Here is a 15510-nt window from a genome sequence, read left to right as displayed (position 1 = left end):
TGTAAAAATTCTGCCAGTGCTCTGCAGAATAAAATGGAAAAAGCATGGTTCTCTTTATTGTCAGCCTGGGATGAAAAATAATGAATCTAGAAGTAAAATGTGAGGGAATTTTCCAACTGCATTATGCCAGCAAAAGATAATTTTCAATATTAGGACAGATTTTAAGAATTCCCTCTTTACAGAGGACTGTAATGTCCAAACCCTTTGATCCTTTCCTCCTTTTTACTGCATGCTTTTCTTAGTATAGGATTTTACCTTAGGATTATGTTTAAAAATTTTTAAGAACGCAGTCAGTCCTCACTAACCTTAATAGCCTAGGCTATGAAGAGGAGAAGCCCTGAGCCTGTGAGAATTTTTGCATGGAGCTTATGCTTATATGGGGTCTTGAAGGAGTTCCCTCTGTGCACAGCCTTTGAGTAGCTTCTGGCAGGTTTCTCAATGGTACAATACAAACATAGTTTATTTCTCTTTCTCTTGTGTTTTTTTTTTTTCTTTTCCCTGAAAGATGGTAAAAATCCAACGTATTCCAGGACCCAAGGAGCCGGCTGAACTGACATACTATACTTTATACAACGGGAAGCCGTTGCTGGGCACTGCAGCTGCCAAAATTTTGAGTACCGTTGACTCCCAGCGGATGGCCTTGACACTAGGTTATGTTATTCAAGTTCAAGCTGATCGTAAGAGTCCTTTTAAAAATTCTGGTTTAGTAGGTTTTTTTTCTTCTTTCTTTGTGAAAACACTGGTGTAGGTGTGGGGAGCCTCCATTGATCACACAGAGAAATTTCAGCTGCACTTTTCAGAGCAGCTGCTTACGTCAGGCTGCTCTTTTTCATACGGAAGACAGACTAATCTTCTGTGGTAGTAATCAAAGCTATATACCAACCGTTATTTAGCCAATCACTGCAAACTCTGCTGTACAATTAATTTTACACACATACAGTTCTATGAACTGAACAACTTTATGGAACTGTAAAGTCAGAATTAATTCTGATGCTAATGAAACCACCACACCACAGGCTAATGGCTTCTGGGGCTAAATTGCTATTCAAATAACTTGGCTCCAAGTAAAATGTGGGGGCTATCAAGATGTGCCGTATTTTTGACTTGTTCAAAATAATGTAGGTTTTCTCTGTCTCAAAGGGATTTAGAAAAAATAATAACTTTCACCAAGAACCTTGTAAAGTGCACTATATGGTAGTTGATGTTGTTTAGACACAAATTAGAAAAGTGAAGCTGGACAGAACTACTTATGTGTATAGGCAATTTTCAGATTCAAGATATGGTACCATCTTTCAGGATAAGGTGGCCAGAAAAGTAATCTATTTTTGAAAAGTAAAGCGTTTTCAAATTTCAAAGACTTGCATTTATTACTGAGTGATTGTGGGCACAGGTATTTTCTTAAAAAATATTTTTTATTTTGCTATTCCTGTATCGTTGACCCACAGTCATAAACCTGTGGTGGAGCTTGTTATTTGTGCAATAACAGCTTAATGCATAAATCAATGCCTTTAGCTAACTGAATTTCTCTGCTTTGCCAAGGTATTTATGCAGATGGAATTAAAATTACGTAGTGGACTTCTGTACTGGATCTCCTTACTGGCTAAACAGCATATAAAATGTGACTCCCTGGTCTATTAATTCTGCCTGAAGGAGCAGTGATATTGACATAGTTACATGTAATGGTGATAGGAAAAGAAGGAACCACTGCAATAAGTAATTGACATATCATCCATAAACATAAGGTTGAGTTACAGTAATAAAGTATGGTATGATTTCCAGAGAATGCACTATATACTGTGCCTGAAATTTGGTTTGATCATGGTCGGTTGCTGACTTTAATTGGACTAAACCCAGGGATCTCCATTCCTGCTTCCATAAAGTCTAGTATTTAAATTCTGAATGACTGTGTGTTCCATGAGAATACTTTTAAAATGTAATTTTCACTAAAGCAGCTACAGGTAATACATAGCAGTTTTCCAGCTCTTTGTGCAATTCTGTGATTTATATGGGTATTTAGGTAATTATATGACATCTGCCGCTCACGATCTAACTTTGTACTTCCGTGGTCTGATAAGGCAGCCTCGTTCATCTGTAGATTTTGGTACAAGTTACGTATGCACAGAATAGTGTAAGAAGAGAATATACAGAAATTGAAATTATGACCCCAGGTAACTGAAATTCTGAAGCTAGAGTGTTTGAAATGTAGGAGATAGTTCTATCTTTATACCTTATTACAGAAAAAAAAAAATTTCTTTCATTTTGGGCTTGGTATTTGTAGTCTGTCTTTGTATTCCCAAAGAAAATACTTTGTGTGCACTTCATTTTTACTCACTATAATTTCTGTTATAGTAGAATGAAAAGTTCTGTACCAAAATGCAGTAAGAAAAGACATCTACCCTCAGGAGCTCACAGTCTGGTTAGACAAGACAGATGAATAATAACAAAAAATATGGTTGTTCCTGTTTTGTAAGTGAGGGACTGAGTTATACCAAAATGAAAGGCTTGCTTCAAAATCCACTGAAGTCTTATTGAGTTGAGTGAACTGTGGATTGACTTACTCAAGGTCACATTGGAAGCTGGTAACTGAATTAAAGATGTAAACCGGGATTCCTAAATGTCTGTCCTATTAGCCATAAGGTCATCATTTCCTCTGCATTCCCTAGAAAGTGTGATTATAAATTTTCAACAATTGTTTGCTGCTCCCAAAATAGCAATCTATAATTATAATATTGTTATCCAATAAAATTCAGATTCAGTTTCCTTCCCCACAGCCCTTTCATCCCCAAACTAAATGTCCAAGGTCAATAAGTTAGAATTATGCAAATCCATTGAAAAGTGAACCTTGCAAGGCTTCAGCCTGGCTTTTTGGACAGTCTTTAAGCATGTGGTTGCTGTTACACAGTGTGCAAGATATGGTACCTGATGGTGCTATTCCTAATCACCCATCAAACTACATTGGCTTTGCAAAAAATTGTAGACCTGCAAAGAGAATAGGCTTAAGCTTTAGACAGACTTTCAGCTGGCTGTTGTAACTGCTGCTGAACAAGATGGTATGCATTTGAAGCCTGATCCTAAAAGATGCTGAGTGCCTCTGACAACTAATAAGCTCAATGACATTTGAAAGCGCTAGTCCCCTAGGAAATGGGAAAGGCTGCTTTATGCTGGTTTTCTTACAATGGCCAGCAACAAGTGGCATAGAAAAATAAATAGAAAATAAATAGAGATAGCATGGTGAAGTCCACAAAACATTTCACTAAAACAAAATTCAGCAGCATAAAATTATCTGGTGTTTTTCCAGAAAGACGTGAAATAAGAGAACCAGGGGTGGGTCACAGGAGGATCTCTTATGTGCACAAGTTGAACGTTCACACCAAGAGACTTTATTCTGGTAAAATGGAACCTCAAAACATTTTAGCATCACTGCATTTCTGAAATGTACCCTTTTCCTTGTGCCATTACTAACATATCTGCAAGTAGCTCTTTCCAACCTCGTCATTTCCCCTGCTTCAGAAACGATGGATTCATTTTGACCTTAACTATGGTAAAGTATTTCTAGAGCACAAGAGAAGCATTTTCTTATTGCCCTGTTGATATCAATAATAACTATTAGTGTGCTTAGCATCATTGTTTTTGAAAAAACTCTCCTGGTTTACTCTTGCTGAGCCAGTAAGTCTTTGACACTGGCTACGGACTCTGTGTGTTTACTTCTAACGCACATGCTATAAGCTGGTTTTGTGTTTAAAAATAATTAAGGATGTATTACTTTAATTTTTTTGCTTATTCTGTAAATGAATCATTGGAGTGATATCTAAGACAGCATGTAATTTGACTTGGGAGTCGGCGGCTGCTTTTGCAGCTGGCTATAACTAAGTAAGAGAAGAAAGCCCAGGGATTTGTGAATTGAACAGCGTTGCTGATTAATTTCTTTTACTTAAGGAATACAAAGGTATAGCTAGGTTACTAGCAATCCTTTTATACTAGTTACTATGTGGAAACAGTTGGAGACTCTGTTGGAAGCAGTTGAAATCTTGCGTTTGCACATTGCAACTTACCAATGTTGGTTTGGAATTTTCTGTAGCCGTGGTGAAGAATCCCCCAAACAACCTGTGGATCATTGCAGCGGTGCTGGCTCCCATCGCTGTGGTTACAGTTATCATCATCATCATCACAGCCGTTCTGTGCAGAAAGAACAAGAACGATTTCAAACCAGACACCATGATGAACCTGCCTCAGAGAGCTAAAGTGAGTGACCGATCTGCAGATCCAAGACGTCCATTTGCTTTCTGAGGTTTTAACTGTGTGTCTCTGCTAGATGTAGTTGAAGGAAGTTTGGAAATGAAATGGTTGTTACTCACAGGTTGGATCTTTGCACTTCTCTGTCCTTGATACGTCTGGTCACAGCAATCACCCTTTTTGTTTTTTTACTCGGGACTCGTCAACTTCCTTCGCAGGTTGTCCCTTGCCACATAGGTAGCAGTGACAGAGTAACCGTTAGGCACTCAGCCGTTAGGGCTGAGCAGGCTTTACTCAGGGCAGTTGCTTCTTTCATAAAATTGAGAAAATGGGTTATCATGCCTAGGCCTCGCCAGCAGCGCGTAGGACCTCACTCTCAAATCCATGGCCTTGAGCTGCTCCTACCTACTGCGAGTGGCAGTGGCTGAAGCTCTGGGATTCGGCAGCAGTTCAGACCTGGTCTTAACCAGAAGTTCCCCAGCCAACTGCTAATTCAGGAGAGTAATTTTCTGAATTTTTTTTTTCTTTTGGACGTTTTGAAGTTTCTAATTTATTTGTGGATATTGTTGATTGGGTTCAAACAATAATATTTTCCTTAATTTTTTTCCAAATCAAATGTCTTTCCAGTTTGATTTTCTGTCTCTAAGAGGAAAATGTCACAGAATACTGATTTGTCTCAGTAGTGAAAAAAGTCTGCCTTCGCAATGCTGCTATTAAATGGCCCTTAAACAGGGCCACGCAAAGTTTGGAGGTTTTTAGCCTACAGAGCATGTGTGTAAGTCATACTGTTCCTTAGCCATTTTAGCTGGCTTTGTTCTTCTCCATTGGCATGGGACTGAAACGATCATTTTTTTCTTTGGTTTCTTCATGCTACAGACAGCAGGATTATTATGATTTCAGCTCTGTTGCTTCTCCTGAAAAATGTAGGTTGGAGGGAGAGTTGAAGGCAGGCATGATGCATATGACAGCTCTTTTCTCCTCATCTTAGGTTAGTTGCAGATGGGTGCAGCTGGTGGCAGTTGGAAAAAGACATTTGTATCAAAAATGATACGAAAAAGACATTTCCATTTTGGTTCCAGTATGCTCATCTATTTATCCAGTGTTACCAAACTAGTGTTAAGACTAGATCTGCAAAAATGAAACAAGCAATATCACAAACACAAACAAAAATTAATGCCACTGCAGTCATATCGTATAACATCCCATTGAAACCTCCAAAATGCAAATCATACTTTATTAGGGGCTGTTGCAAGTACTATGCACCACTTCATTCTTCTTATATGCAATTTTAGTCCCAGCTAAAGGGCAAAGTGAGACTAAATTTGTACATTGTTTTGAGCTGGGCATCGTTACGGGATGCTTTACAGCTGAAGGAAGTTGCTGTTTAAAAAAAAAGGCTGCTGGTTGAAGCTACAGCACAGGAAGAACTTGAAAGTATTTTAATATTCTGTAGCTGTCATGCCAAAAAGTAAGAGAGAGTTGAATTTTTTACTTTTCCTAAGAAATCACATTTAATCAGGCTGTACAACTTGGTACATGTTCAAGTTAAAACCTGTTCAGTCAGGTTATGTTTGTAACAGCAGCCAATGTGATCAGACACGAGTTGGATCTGCAGAACAAAACAATTGGTGCTGGGCTCGCAGCATCCACACTATGCTCGTTTCAGGAAATTTTCCTGCAGACTTGCTCACATTTGCAATGGGGGTGCAGAAGTCCACTTCTAGAGTGCCTTTCCTCCTTTTTTTGATGTATTTTAAGACTCCATAAAGTTTAATTTCATTCATTATCTAAAAAGTGATGCATTTCAAAATGAAAGCTAAATTGATTTCCACTTAATTTCACAACGATGGCTGCATCAAAAAGGTTCAGCCAGGTCTAGTTTAGGGTATACACTGGTATATGGACCGTGGAAGATAAATTCTGCAGTGGGACTGGGAATGGACTGGTTTTGTCATTCCTGATTTCAGCATCTTTACTTAAAATAAAGATAAGAAACGTATTTTGGGGAGATAATGAAATAGGGTCATTTTGAAAAGAACAGTTTTGTTTTAATTGTTAATTCCAGCATTAGGGGTATCAGGAATAGTGGTAATTACTTGAACTGTAATTTCTACGTTTCGTGCATTTTGGCAGTATGAATAGCTGACGAGCATGTACCTATATCACATTTAAAATGAGTATATTATATCTCATGACTTAGAAAAGTGCCCAAGAGTGCTTGATTAATGCTGACTGTGTTCTGTAAGTGGAGTCACAGCAGAGTGATTTTTAGTTTAAGCAGCAGATTTAATATTTTGTTTCTGTGTGTTTGACATTTGAATCACTGGAGCAATTTTTTGATACCTTTTGAATATCCAGCAAGCAGTATAGAGAGGAAAAGAGAATATTATGGGATACCCACAACCTTGCATTTCAGCTGGTTTTGTTTTCCATGGTGCCATTTTATGTGTTCGGATTTCAAAAGTCCTGTACTAAGGGGACCGGCAGAGCGGAGCTGCCTGTTCATCGCTGCAGTCCTACCGCCGCTGGAAGCAGCGGGAGGCTGCAGGTCCTCGCAGAGCAGAGCTGCCTGCCATGTCCCTCCAGAGGCTCCGTCCCGTGCCAGCGGGATAGGATGCACGAACACAGCACGGAGGGGTAATGAAACATTTAGCATTAAATATTTCATTAGGCGGGGGAGGTGATGTAACATAACAGCAGGATTGCTGCCCGTGCCTGGTAATTAAGTGATGACTTTGTGGTAACAGACTGAAGGCTAAATAAATGGCATTTTAAAAAATGACCTCTCCTACATAGTGTAGTTTATGGTATCTTTCTCAGGAATTATGTTGCTGTTCTGAAAATTGCCTTGGCCGTCAGGGACATCTGGACTAAGTTGCAGGAAAAAGGGACTGTTATTTTTTTTCAGTTGACTCTCCAGTTGTAAAATTAAAAAAAGTATAAATTCAAATCGGTGAAATTCTCATTGGAATTTATTCTAATGTTCTTTCAATGCCGTTTTTATTTTGAGATACTGTTTTTACTTTGAGGTTTTGGATAGATGTTAGTTTTTTACCTCCCTGGCTTTCTAATTCACAGCATGCTTTTTTAAAGGTGGTAATCTGATTTGTCACCTTTCCTTTCTTTTAGAGCATGAAAGAATAAGCTTGCAGGTAAACAGAGATAAGATCTGCAGTCTAAGACCTGCAAGCAAAAGCAAATACTGCAGGCCATGAGAAAACAACCACTATCTATTTGATAAAGGGCACGGAAAAAAAAAAGATTAGAGGAACTGTGTACATGGGTATATGTGTAGAGGGGAGGGGCTGATCATCCTGGGTTTTGCTGTGGTTTTTTTTCCTTTCTAATTTTTTAATAACAATGTCTTTTTCATGAGCATTGAAAGAAAGAAGTCCCAGAAACAACTCCCTATATTCAATCTGCCCTTTGTCAGGCAGTGTAATTTAATGATTTTATCCTTCATTTCAAAAGCAATATTCAAATCCCAGTCCTTCGATCTTTCTCAGTATTGTGGCCGTATTGGACATCTATGCTTGCAGTGCTTCGGCAGGGCCTGATGGTGATTTAGCCTTGCCATTTCCCTTCAGGGGTGGTAAAGCCATCTGCTCCTGTGGGCTTTTACAGAGCAGGGTTCCAAGATAAAATTTTATTTAACGCAATATGACCGCTGATGAGGAGGGATTTTTCACCTCCTCCTTTAATGCAGTTTGCTACTAGACATGGTGGTAAGTAGAACTCAGATTAAAATAATCCTTCATGTTCTTCCTTTGACAGATCCGAGCTGGGACTCTGCAGAGTTCTTTAGTAATTCTCATGTTCTGCTTCTTTTGGTTTGGGTGGTTTTGTTGCTGTTGATATTTATTTATTTGTTTATTTATTTTAGAAATAAGATGTGAAGTACAAGTTGTAAAAACTTCTACTCTTTGAAAGGCATGGAAGGAGAAATAACCTATTTAACTGGCTGTTCTCTTTTGTTACCTTTTTTGCAGAATATCTAGGAGGGTCTTGACTAACACTTAACATAGATAATAAGGTTGAAAAATATTATTTTGGTTAAAAATATTTTTGTCTAGGGTAGTGTGCAGTAGTTCTTCCTAGCTGTCCTTCACACAGCTTCTACTTTCCATTTCTTCATTCCCTCCCCTTTCTTCATTTCCTCCCTTTGTAGCTAATTCAGTGGCTGCTTTTGTGGTACCCTACCTTCAGAGGAGGGCAAGCAGAAGGCTCTGTCAAGGGCGATATCGTCATGACTTGCCATGGGGTGGTGATGGTGAATTGGCATTTCTCTGATACGTTGCAAGTTCCATCGTAGTAATGCGCAGAGACGTCTGCTCTCCCAAATCAGCATTAGCCCAGTTAGCGTCTCCTTAATGCACTGGAACCACTTATCAGAGAAATACTGAAGTATGTGAGCACATTAGAAATCATCAGACTAGGTTCAAACACGAGACTGGGAATGTGGTGTAGATCCCCATAAAGAAAAAGCATGTTTTGTTTTGTTTTAAAAAATAGAAGACAGCCCCATTCTTTTCAGACTGAGATTGCCTATGAAATTTATCTGTATTTTTAGCTATAGCCCAGATTTAGTAAGGGACAGAACAAGAGAAAATGTTTTTTTCAGAGCTCATCCTTTTTTTTGTGCCATCAGCAATTTTTTTTTTTTATCTAGCTGATTTTCTTCCAGAACTAAAATATTCATTGACAACACGATAGGAACCTGAGAGACGCTATTCAGTTATTAACCGTCTAATTCTGATGTGTTTCCCAAAGTACGTTTGAGGGTTAAAATCCACATTGCTCACCTTTGAAGTGTTTTATGGTGCTTTTCTGGCATTCTGTCAATAGTGTTTGTACTTCAGTAAAAGCATCCTTCCAGTTTTTGGTAAATTAATTCCATTTAGTGTAGTAAGAACTATTTTTTTATGCTACATATTTTTTCCAGAGGTGGTTAGGAATCTTTCTGAGAGATTTTTTTTCTTTTTTTTCCCTTCTCTTTTTTTTTTTTTCCTCTCCAATAGAAAATGCAGTTTGGAAAGTCCAGGTTTACTTAAATACTTTAATTTTTCCATTAAGAGAATCCACCTTTTGGTGGCTGCTTTACCCAGAAGGCATGTGTCAGTTCTGCTTGTTTCTTGCTGAGGCAGCAGGGAAAGCCTGGCCGGGCTTCGGGGCAGGAGAGGCTGGCCCTCAGCTGCTTTGCTGCAAGGCTCTTGTGAATGCTGCTTCCCAAGAGAAACAAGTGAAGTCAATAACAACTTTCCCAGCAGGCAACTGGCAAGCCAGGGGAAATATCATTTCACTGATCTGAAAAAGATCCTTTTCTGGAAAATATTGCCCATGAAACTTTTATGTGTGCCTTTTTTACTTTGTCTTGATTTGGAATAAATTGCGCCCACCCTCTTTGGAAAGACAGGATTTTTTTTCATAGAAAGTTTTCCATTTTCTGTATGGGCTTCTTTTTCTCCCTCCTAATTTCTTCTTCCGTACGTTCATTCTTCCATTGTCTGTTAAAGGAATTCTGGGGTTGTTACAGCAGGGTAAGAAAGGGTAGCCAAGATCAATTTTATGCTAACTAATCAAGTCTAAAATATGTGGAATGGAGATCTCAGAAGAAAATTGCTTTGTTGTGGGCATGCGTATGGCGATCTACATATTTTTACCTGTCATGTAATTAAAGAAGTTAAGGGCTAGTGGAAAATTTTATACTGAAGTGGAAATTTTATATTAACATATGACACATGCTGGAAATTTCTCTCACTTTTTTTGCAGCCAGTACAAGGCTTCGACTATGCCAAGCAACACTTAGGTCAGCAAGGAGCTGAAGATGAGGTTTTACCTGTAACTCAGGAGACTGTCGTACTTCCACTTCCAGTTAGGGATGCTCCAGTGTCTCAGGAGAGAGAAATTACTCAGGATGGGAGCACTATCAAAACTGCCAAATCCAATGAAACACGGAAAAGGTACGGACTGGCGTGTTTCTGCAGAGGGGTAGAATGGAGTACGTGCTGCTGGTTGCTTAGGAAAAACCTGTAAGGTTTGGCACCCAGGCTCTGTGTGTGGCAGATGGTTCCTCCATGATACATTCTTGGCATAACTCTGGTCTGCGCTGGATGTGTAAGATTGCTGCAAAATACAAGATAAAATAAAGTGAAGTCTTCACAGATTGTACATGCATAGAGGAGGTAAATGGGAAGTGGCTCTCATATGCATTCTGGTGCTGTACAAGAGATGAACCCAAATAAAACATGGGATCTGGAGCATGAACACTGATTGTTTCTCAAATGAACCTAAAGACAGGCCTTCAGCTGCTCCAAGTTGCTGTAACTTCACTAAAAGATTCTGTCACTCCAGAATTAGACCCAGGTCTTCCTTAGCAGAGGGGAAAATGCTAAACATCCACTGAATTATGGAAAACCTTTAGATCCAAAGTATCTGTAGCAGGACAAAACTTCAGACAGTGTGAGAATAGACTAGATAACATCAGTGTCTAGGGTGAAGTGTCCCAGGTTTGCAGTTTCTTCACAGTAAGTTTATGTCGTTGTAGGTTCACAGGCTAGGAGGTCTTCAGGAAGCTACTTGGTTCTTCCTCTTCTCCACTGCAAAGTCAAATACACCCCTAACTCTACTATATCTACCTTTTTTAAAATCTTCCAGTGGTGGGATGATCACAGCCTCCTCAAGCAGTCTGTTCTTCACTGCCTTTCCTGTTAAGAAGTTTCACCTCATGTATACCCTCAATCATCATCAGAATAGCTGAAGGTCATTATTTCTTGTCTCAGTCATGTCAGGCAAGGAAAGCAGATTATCCCTTCATCCTAGCTGTTTTGCATGCGTCAAGTCCATTTTTCCTTGAAGTTAATTTAGAGTGGAAGATCATCAACTTTTTATTGCTGAAGAATGAAACTGAAGGGTACAGAGGAAGATAAAACTGGTAGGTAAACTGCAGGAGTAGAGGTAACAGTTGTTGTCTAGTTCACTGGCATTACACAGTCCTTGCTTCTTGGAGGGACTTGATAACATAAGAGTATCTGGCTAGTGCAGAGAAATTCTATAGAAAATCAAATCTTCATAACTGAGTCACCTCATCTTGTGCTTGTCAATACACAATGATGTTTGCCTCTTTGGAATAGCTGAAAAGCTTGGAAAACTCAGCACAGTATCGCTGTACGCTGCGACAGGGATGCACTGGAGCCATCTGCAGCCGCGGGAGGCGCCGTGCTGGAAGGTGTCAGCCAGCACGGTGTAGGGTTGGAGGACCTGGCACTGCTGCTCTTCACGGAGTTTAGACCCCCCCGTTGGTTGTAACCTGAGGTTTCCCCTAGAGAAAACTGGAAACAAGAGGATCCTGAGCTGGTGTCTGGTTTGGCGTAATTCTCTGGTTGAATGGTAGATCACCTGGAATACAGAGAGAACTTCTCTGCAGGGAGTGCCAATAGAGAAGAGTAAGCTAGCTGAGAAGACCCCTGGTTCCTGTGTTGCTGGGTTTGGGTTACTATGCTCTCTAATGTCAGCGATGTGCTGTTCACACCATAAATCACTCGAACCATGAGAGTCAGGTTATATAGTCCATGTGAACCAAACAGCACTTGTCCCTTTTGAAGTCTTCGGTCCTCTGATGAAATGACAAATGGAAGATGACCATGACGCTGGCTGCGGTTGCTGGTTCTGGGCCGCCACAGGTCAGGTCTTTGCAAGAACTGTTCTTTAAAATGTTTTGAAGCCTTTCTAAAGCCCTGTGTAAATACACACAAAAAATGTAAACCAGCCCTATTAATTAATCCTCTAACAAAAGTGATTAAGCACTTCACCAGTCCTTTGAATGAGTGCAGAAATCCCCCTCTACTCAATCTGCACAATTTTAAACAAACGCTGGTAAGCAAATTGATCCAGGAATTCACAGAAAGTTATTTGCTTTATAAAATGTGTTGAACCTTGGTGCTTTTCTAAGCAAATAACTAAGAGTTAGTTTTGCCTCCTTCAGGGTGATTACTTGACTAAGAGAGAACATGCAGAATTTTAGTCTTTCTTTTCATTCCCAGGAACTGTGTTTGGGGATGGAATTAATGGTTTCTGAAGATGAAGAAATACTTCTTGACCTTTATGTATTTGCTCTTTCATCCAGGCTACTTTGCAGCCCAGAAAGGTCAATTTAAATCAGACTGCCATGAAGTGGCTGGTAACTGATCAGAATATCTTTTCTGATGTTACCACTGAAGGAAACTTCACAGTTAATATGATGGCCACTTTAAAAGGATGAATATTTAGATTAGTGGCAGGAGAAATCATTGTGCAAGGTATGCATGCTTACTTCTTTTCCTTGTTCCCAAGTGGAGCAGACTTTCTTCAGGTATTGGTCTGTCCCTGGATGAGTTTTTTTTACTGGGCTGGGATTATTCATTAGCAGTGACAGACAGGTTTAAAGGGGAGGAAACGCTGCTTTTCAGGAACATTCATTCTCAATAGAGTTTCACAAGAAAATCCTCAGGCTGGGCTGAGCTGAGCTGGGTTGCATGCTGAGTCGTCCTAAAGCCCTGTAGCTGGAAAGAGCCTGTCTTAAATTATATATATTTCCACCTAAGCTATCTTCAAAAGAGAGTCCTTAAGAAGTAGTTTTCTCATACTTGTCCCTTCCTGTTCTGACCACAGTAAATGCTCTCTACTTACACCAGACAGGACAGTCAGAACTGGAGGTAAATGAATGTTTCAAGCTGGCAATTAGAACTGGCCATAATTTACAGGATGGGGTTTATAGTAGTTTTGTTTTCGTTCCATTTTCTGGCTATAAAGCCATTGTTACAGCAGGAGAACTTGATTTGACTTTTACTCTGTAAATGGAACTCCTTGTGACTTAAGGCCATTTTTTTCCTCCAATGCAACCTCTTTACATTATCCTGACATTGGCCTTGATAATTCAGAGTGTTAAATTTGAGATAGGTGCATGAGAACCTATACAGGTCCTGTAGATAGTTTTAATTCCCATGGTGGCAAGTTTCATGTGTAGAAACCATGTGACACTATGTTTGGATGTAGAGTAGCACCAAATTTAACATTTTCTACTTTTTGCTCTTCCCAAGTTATGCACTAGGATTTGAGTAATTTGCCCACCCCAAAACAAGAGCTTGCTCCCAGTGCAGCCCAGAGTAATATTGCTCACTTCTGTTCTTGCTCCTCACTGGGACTGAATGTTCGCAGTGGTTCTGCTCTGCCCTCCCTCCTCACCCTGTGCAGGGACAGCTTCAGGGCAAGGATACGCACTGGCTGAGTGAAACAAGCATTGTTATTTTAGGAGTTTCAGCGAATAATGGTGCTGGTTAAACCAGGTTACGTGCAAAAAGGAAAAAAGGAGAATTTTCTTATCACATTGTGCGTGCGTACGTGTAAAGTGAGTGAGTGAATTTTTCATTGTGGCTGACAAAATAGCTGAGTTTAAATGCAGGCTAAATAATAAAGGAACTAGTTTAGTATATATATATAAACACAAAGGTCTGCTTTATTTTAGCTGTTTAAATGACACTGAATTGATAACAGGATTTTTTTGTCCTCTGCAGTACAACTTCCATCACTGTGGGGGTTGGGCATGAGAAGTGTTTGCTTTCAAAGCCATTAAGAAGCCTATCAGCCCTGAGCTAATTGAGAAGCGTTCTCCTACTGTCGCTCTGTTCCTGCCTTTACTGTGTGTCTGTGTGCAGTTTATATTCTGTCTCCTTTTGGTACAAAATCAGACTTGAAAACTCAGTGATGCAAAGTGTGCGAATGAAATAACCTTGAAATGAGGTTTATAAGAAGAACTCACAGCCTCCCTTGTTGCTATGGTTACTTGCAGCCGGTCCCCGAGTCAAAACGGCTCCATCATCAGCAACGGGTCCGGAAAGCCCAGCTCTGGACGGAGCTCCCTCCAGAAAGTAATGGCACCGCAAAAAGTGACAAAAGACGAAGGAAGGAAAAGAAACGGTGAGACGTGTTTCTGGATGAAAGCTGCTTGCGGTGGCCCCTGTAGCTGTACCCACACAGACACTAGCTGTGTTGAAACCATCTTCCTGTGCCTTCAGCACTACTTAGGCATTTTCTGTTCATAGCTGTTTGGTTTTTCTGTCCCTTTACTGCTATAACTATTTCTCAACCTCACACAAAACAGTATGGTGTTTGTTCTTTATGTGTGGGCATTTGCAAGTTTTCTTTCTTTTTGTTTTTCTTTTTTTCTTTAAATACCAGTAAACTAATGAAGACGTGATGCTGTGTAGTAGGTGGACAGGCTTTACAGCTTTTTTTTTTTTCTGTATAGAGCCCTAAGATATTAATTTCCATTACTGCTGTTGCTAAGCTGGCCCAGATCTGATGAAGATGAATTAATTAGGTAAAAATTAATTTGAGAAAGGGTGAGACATCCAGAGCTTTAACTTCCCATCTCTTATCATCCTCATCATAGCTTTTTGTTATTAACACTTACTCTGACAGCTTTTTGCTGATGCATTGAGGATGTCAGCTTTTCCTGCTGCACTTAAGATGCTACCCTGGATAGTTTTTTACAAGCCCTTCGTTGATGGTGGTGACCTTGTGACTTGAGATGTATCAGGAACATCTGATGAGAGTAGAATGCTTTTTTCCTTGCTTTTCTTTTGTCTGTCTGTCTGCTTATTTCTCTTGAGTGATAGCTTTACATCCATAGCTGTATTTTCTGTATGAATAAAAAGCACTGTAGTTCAACCCATTGATCATTTCCCTCTAAAGGGAGGGAATTAAACTGGATATGGTCTCATCAGATTCTGTCATGAACACAAGTCTATTTCTTCTTTGTTAAAAATGTAAGTGTGGAAAGGAGGACTCGGATAAAGAGAGAATCTTAGTGTAGATCTCTTCTCCTTTCTCCAGGAAATCACCCGAGTAGCCTCTGTGGAGGCGATCCTGGTATCAGATCATATCATCCCTTGATGATTGTTATGCCTAATACTAAAGTGTCACACAAAGGCTTTGCTGCTTTAGCAGGAATACAGTGCAATATAGAGACAGGTACATAGCGCCAGAGCTGACCTTGGTTCCGTACAGCAAAATCGTACTGCATTTTTTAAGTGTCTTCCGTTCTTCCTATACACGTACCGTAGAGCATTGCATCTTGTGGGGACCATATAATTGATATAACTGTATGACTCTGGTATGAAATCAGCTTTGCTGGGATTTAGGCACATTTGCACATTCACACAGAGAAGTGAAGTTGTGAATTTTGTTATGTGTTTGTCACGTGTACTGCTTTCTTCTGACAGACCTGTGACTTTACTGATT

The 15510-nt window shown here is 39.7% G+C and overlaps 1 protein-coding gene across 6 annotated transcripts in view; it reads left to right on the top strand.

Annotated features, from left to right (window-relative positions):
* KIAA1549L (KIAA1549 like) overlaps positions 1–15510 on the top strand; it is a 136610-nt gene that overhangs the window by 78077 nt on the left and 43023 nt on the right. For all 6 annotated transcript variants that reach the window (XM_064452791.1, XM_064452789.1, XM_064452788.1 and 3 more), the window contains 4 exons: positions 506–677; positions 4079–4242; positions 10003–10193; positions 14057–14184. In XM_064452791.1, the coding sequence (XP_064308861.1) occupies positions 506–677; positions 4079–4242; positions 10003–10193; positions 14057–14184 (655 nt within the window). The remainder of the gene's footprint in view (positions 1–505; positions 678–4078; positions 4243–10002; positions 10194–14056; positions 14185–15510) is intronic.

Source organism: Phalacrocorax carbo, chromosome 5 (assembly GCF_963921805.1).
Source record: "Phalacrocorax carbo chromosome 5, bPhaCar2.1, whole genome shotgun sequence".
Taxonomy (NCBI): Eukaryota; Metazoa; Chordata; class Aves; order Suliformes; family Phalacrocoracidae; genus Phalacrocorax; species Phalacrocorax carbo.
This window is presented reverse-complemented; position numbering and strand designations above follow the sequence as displayed.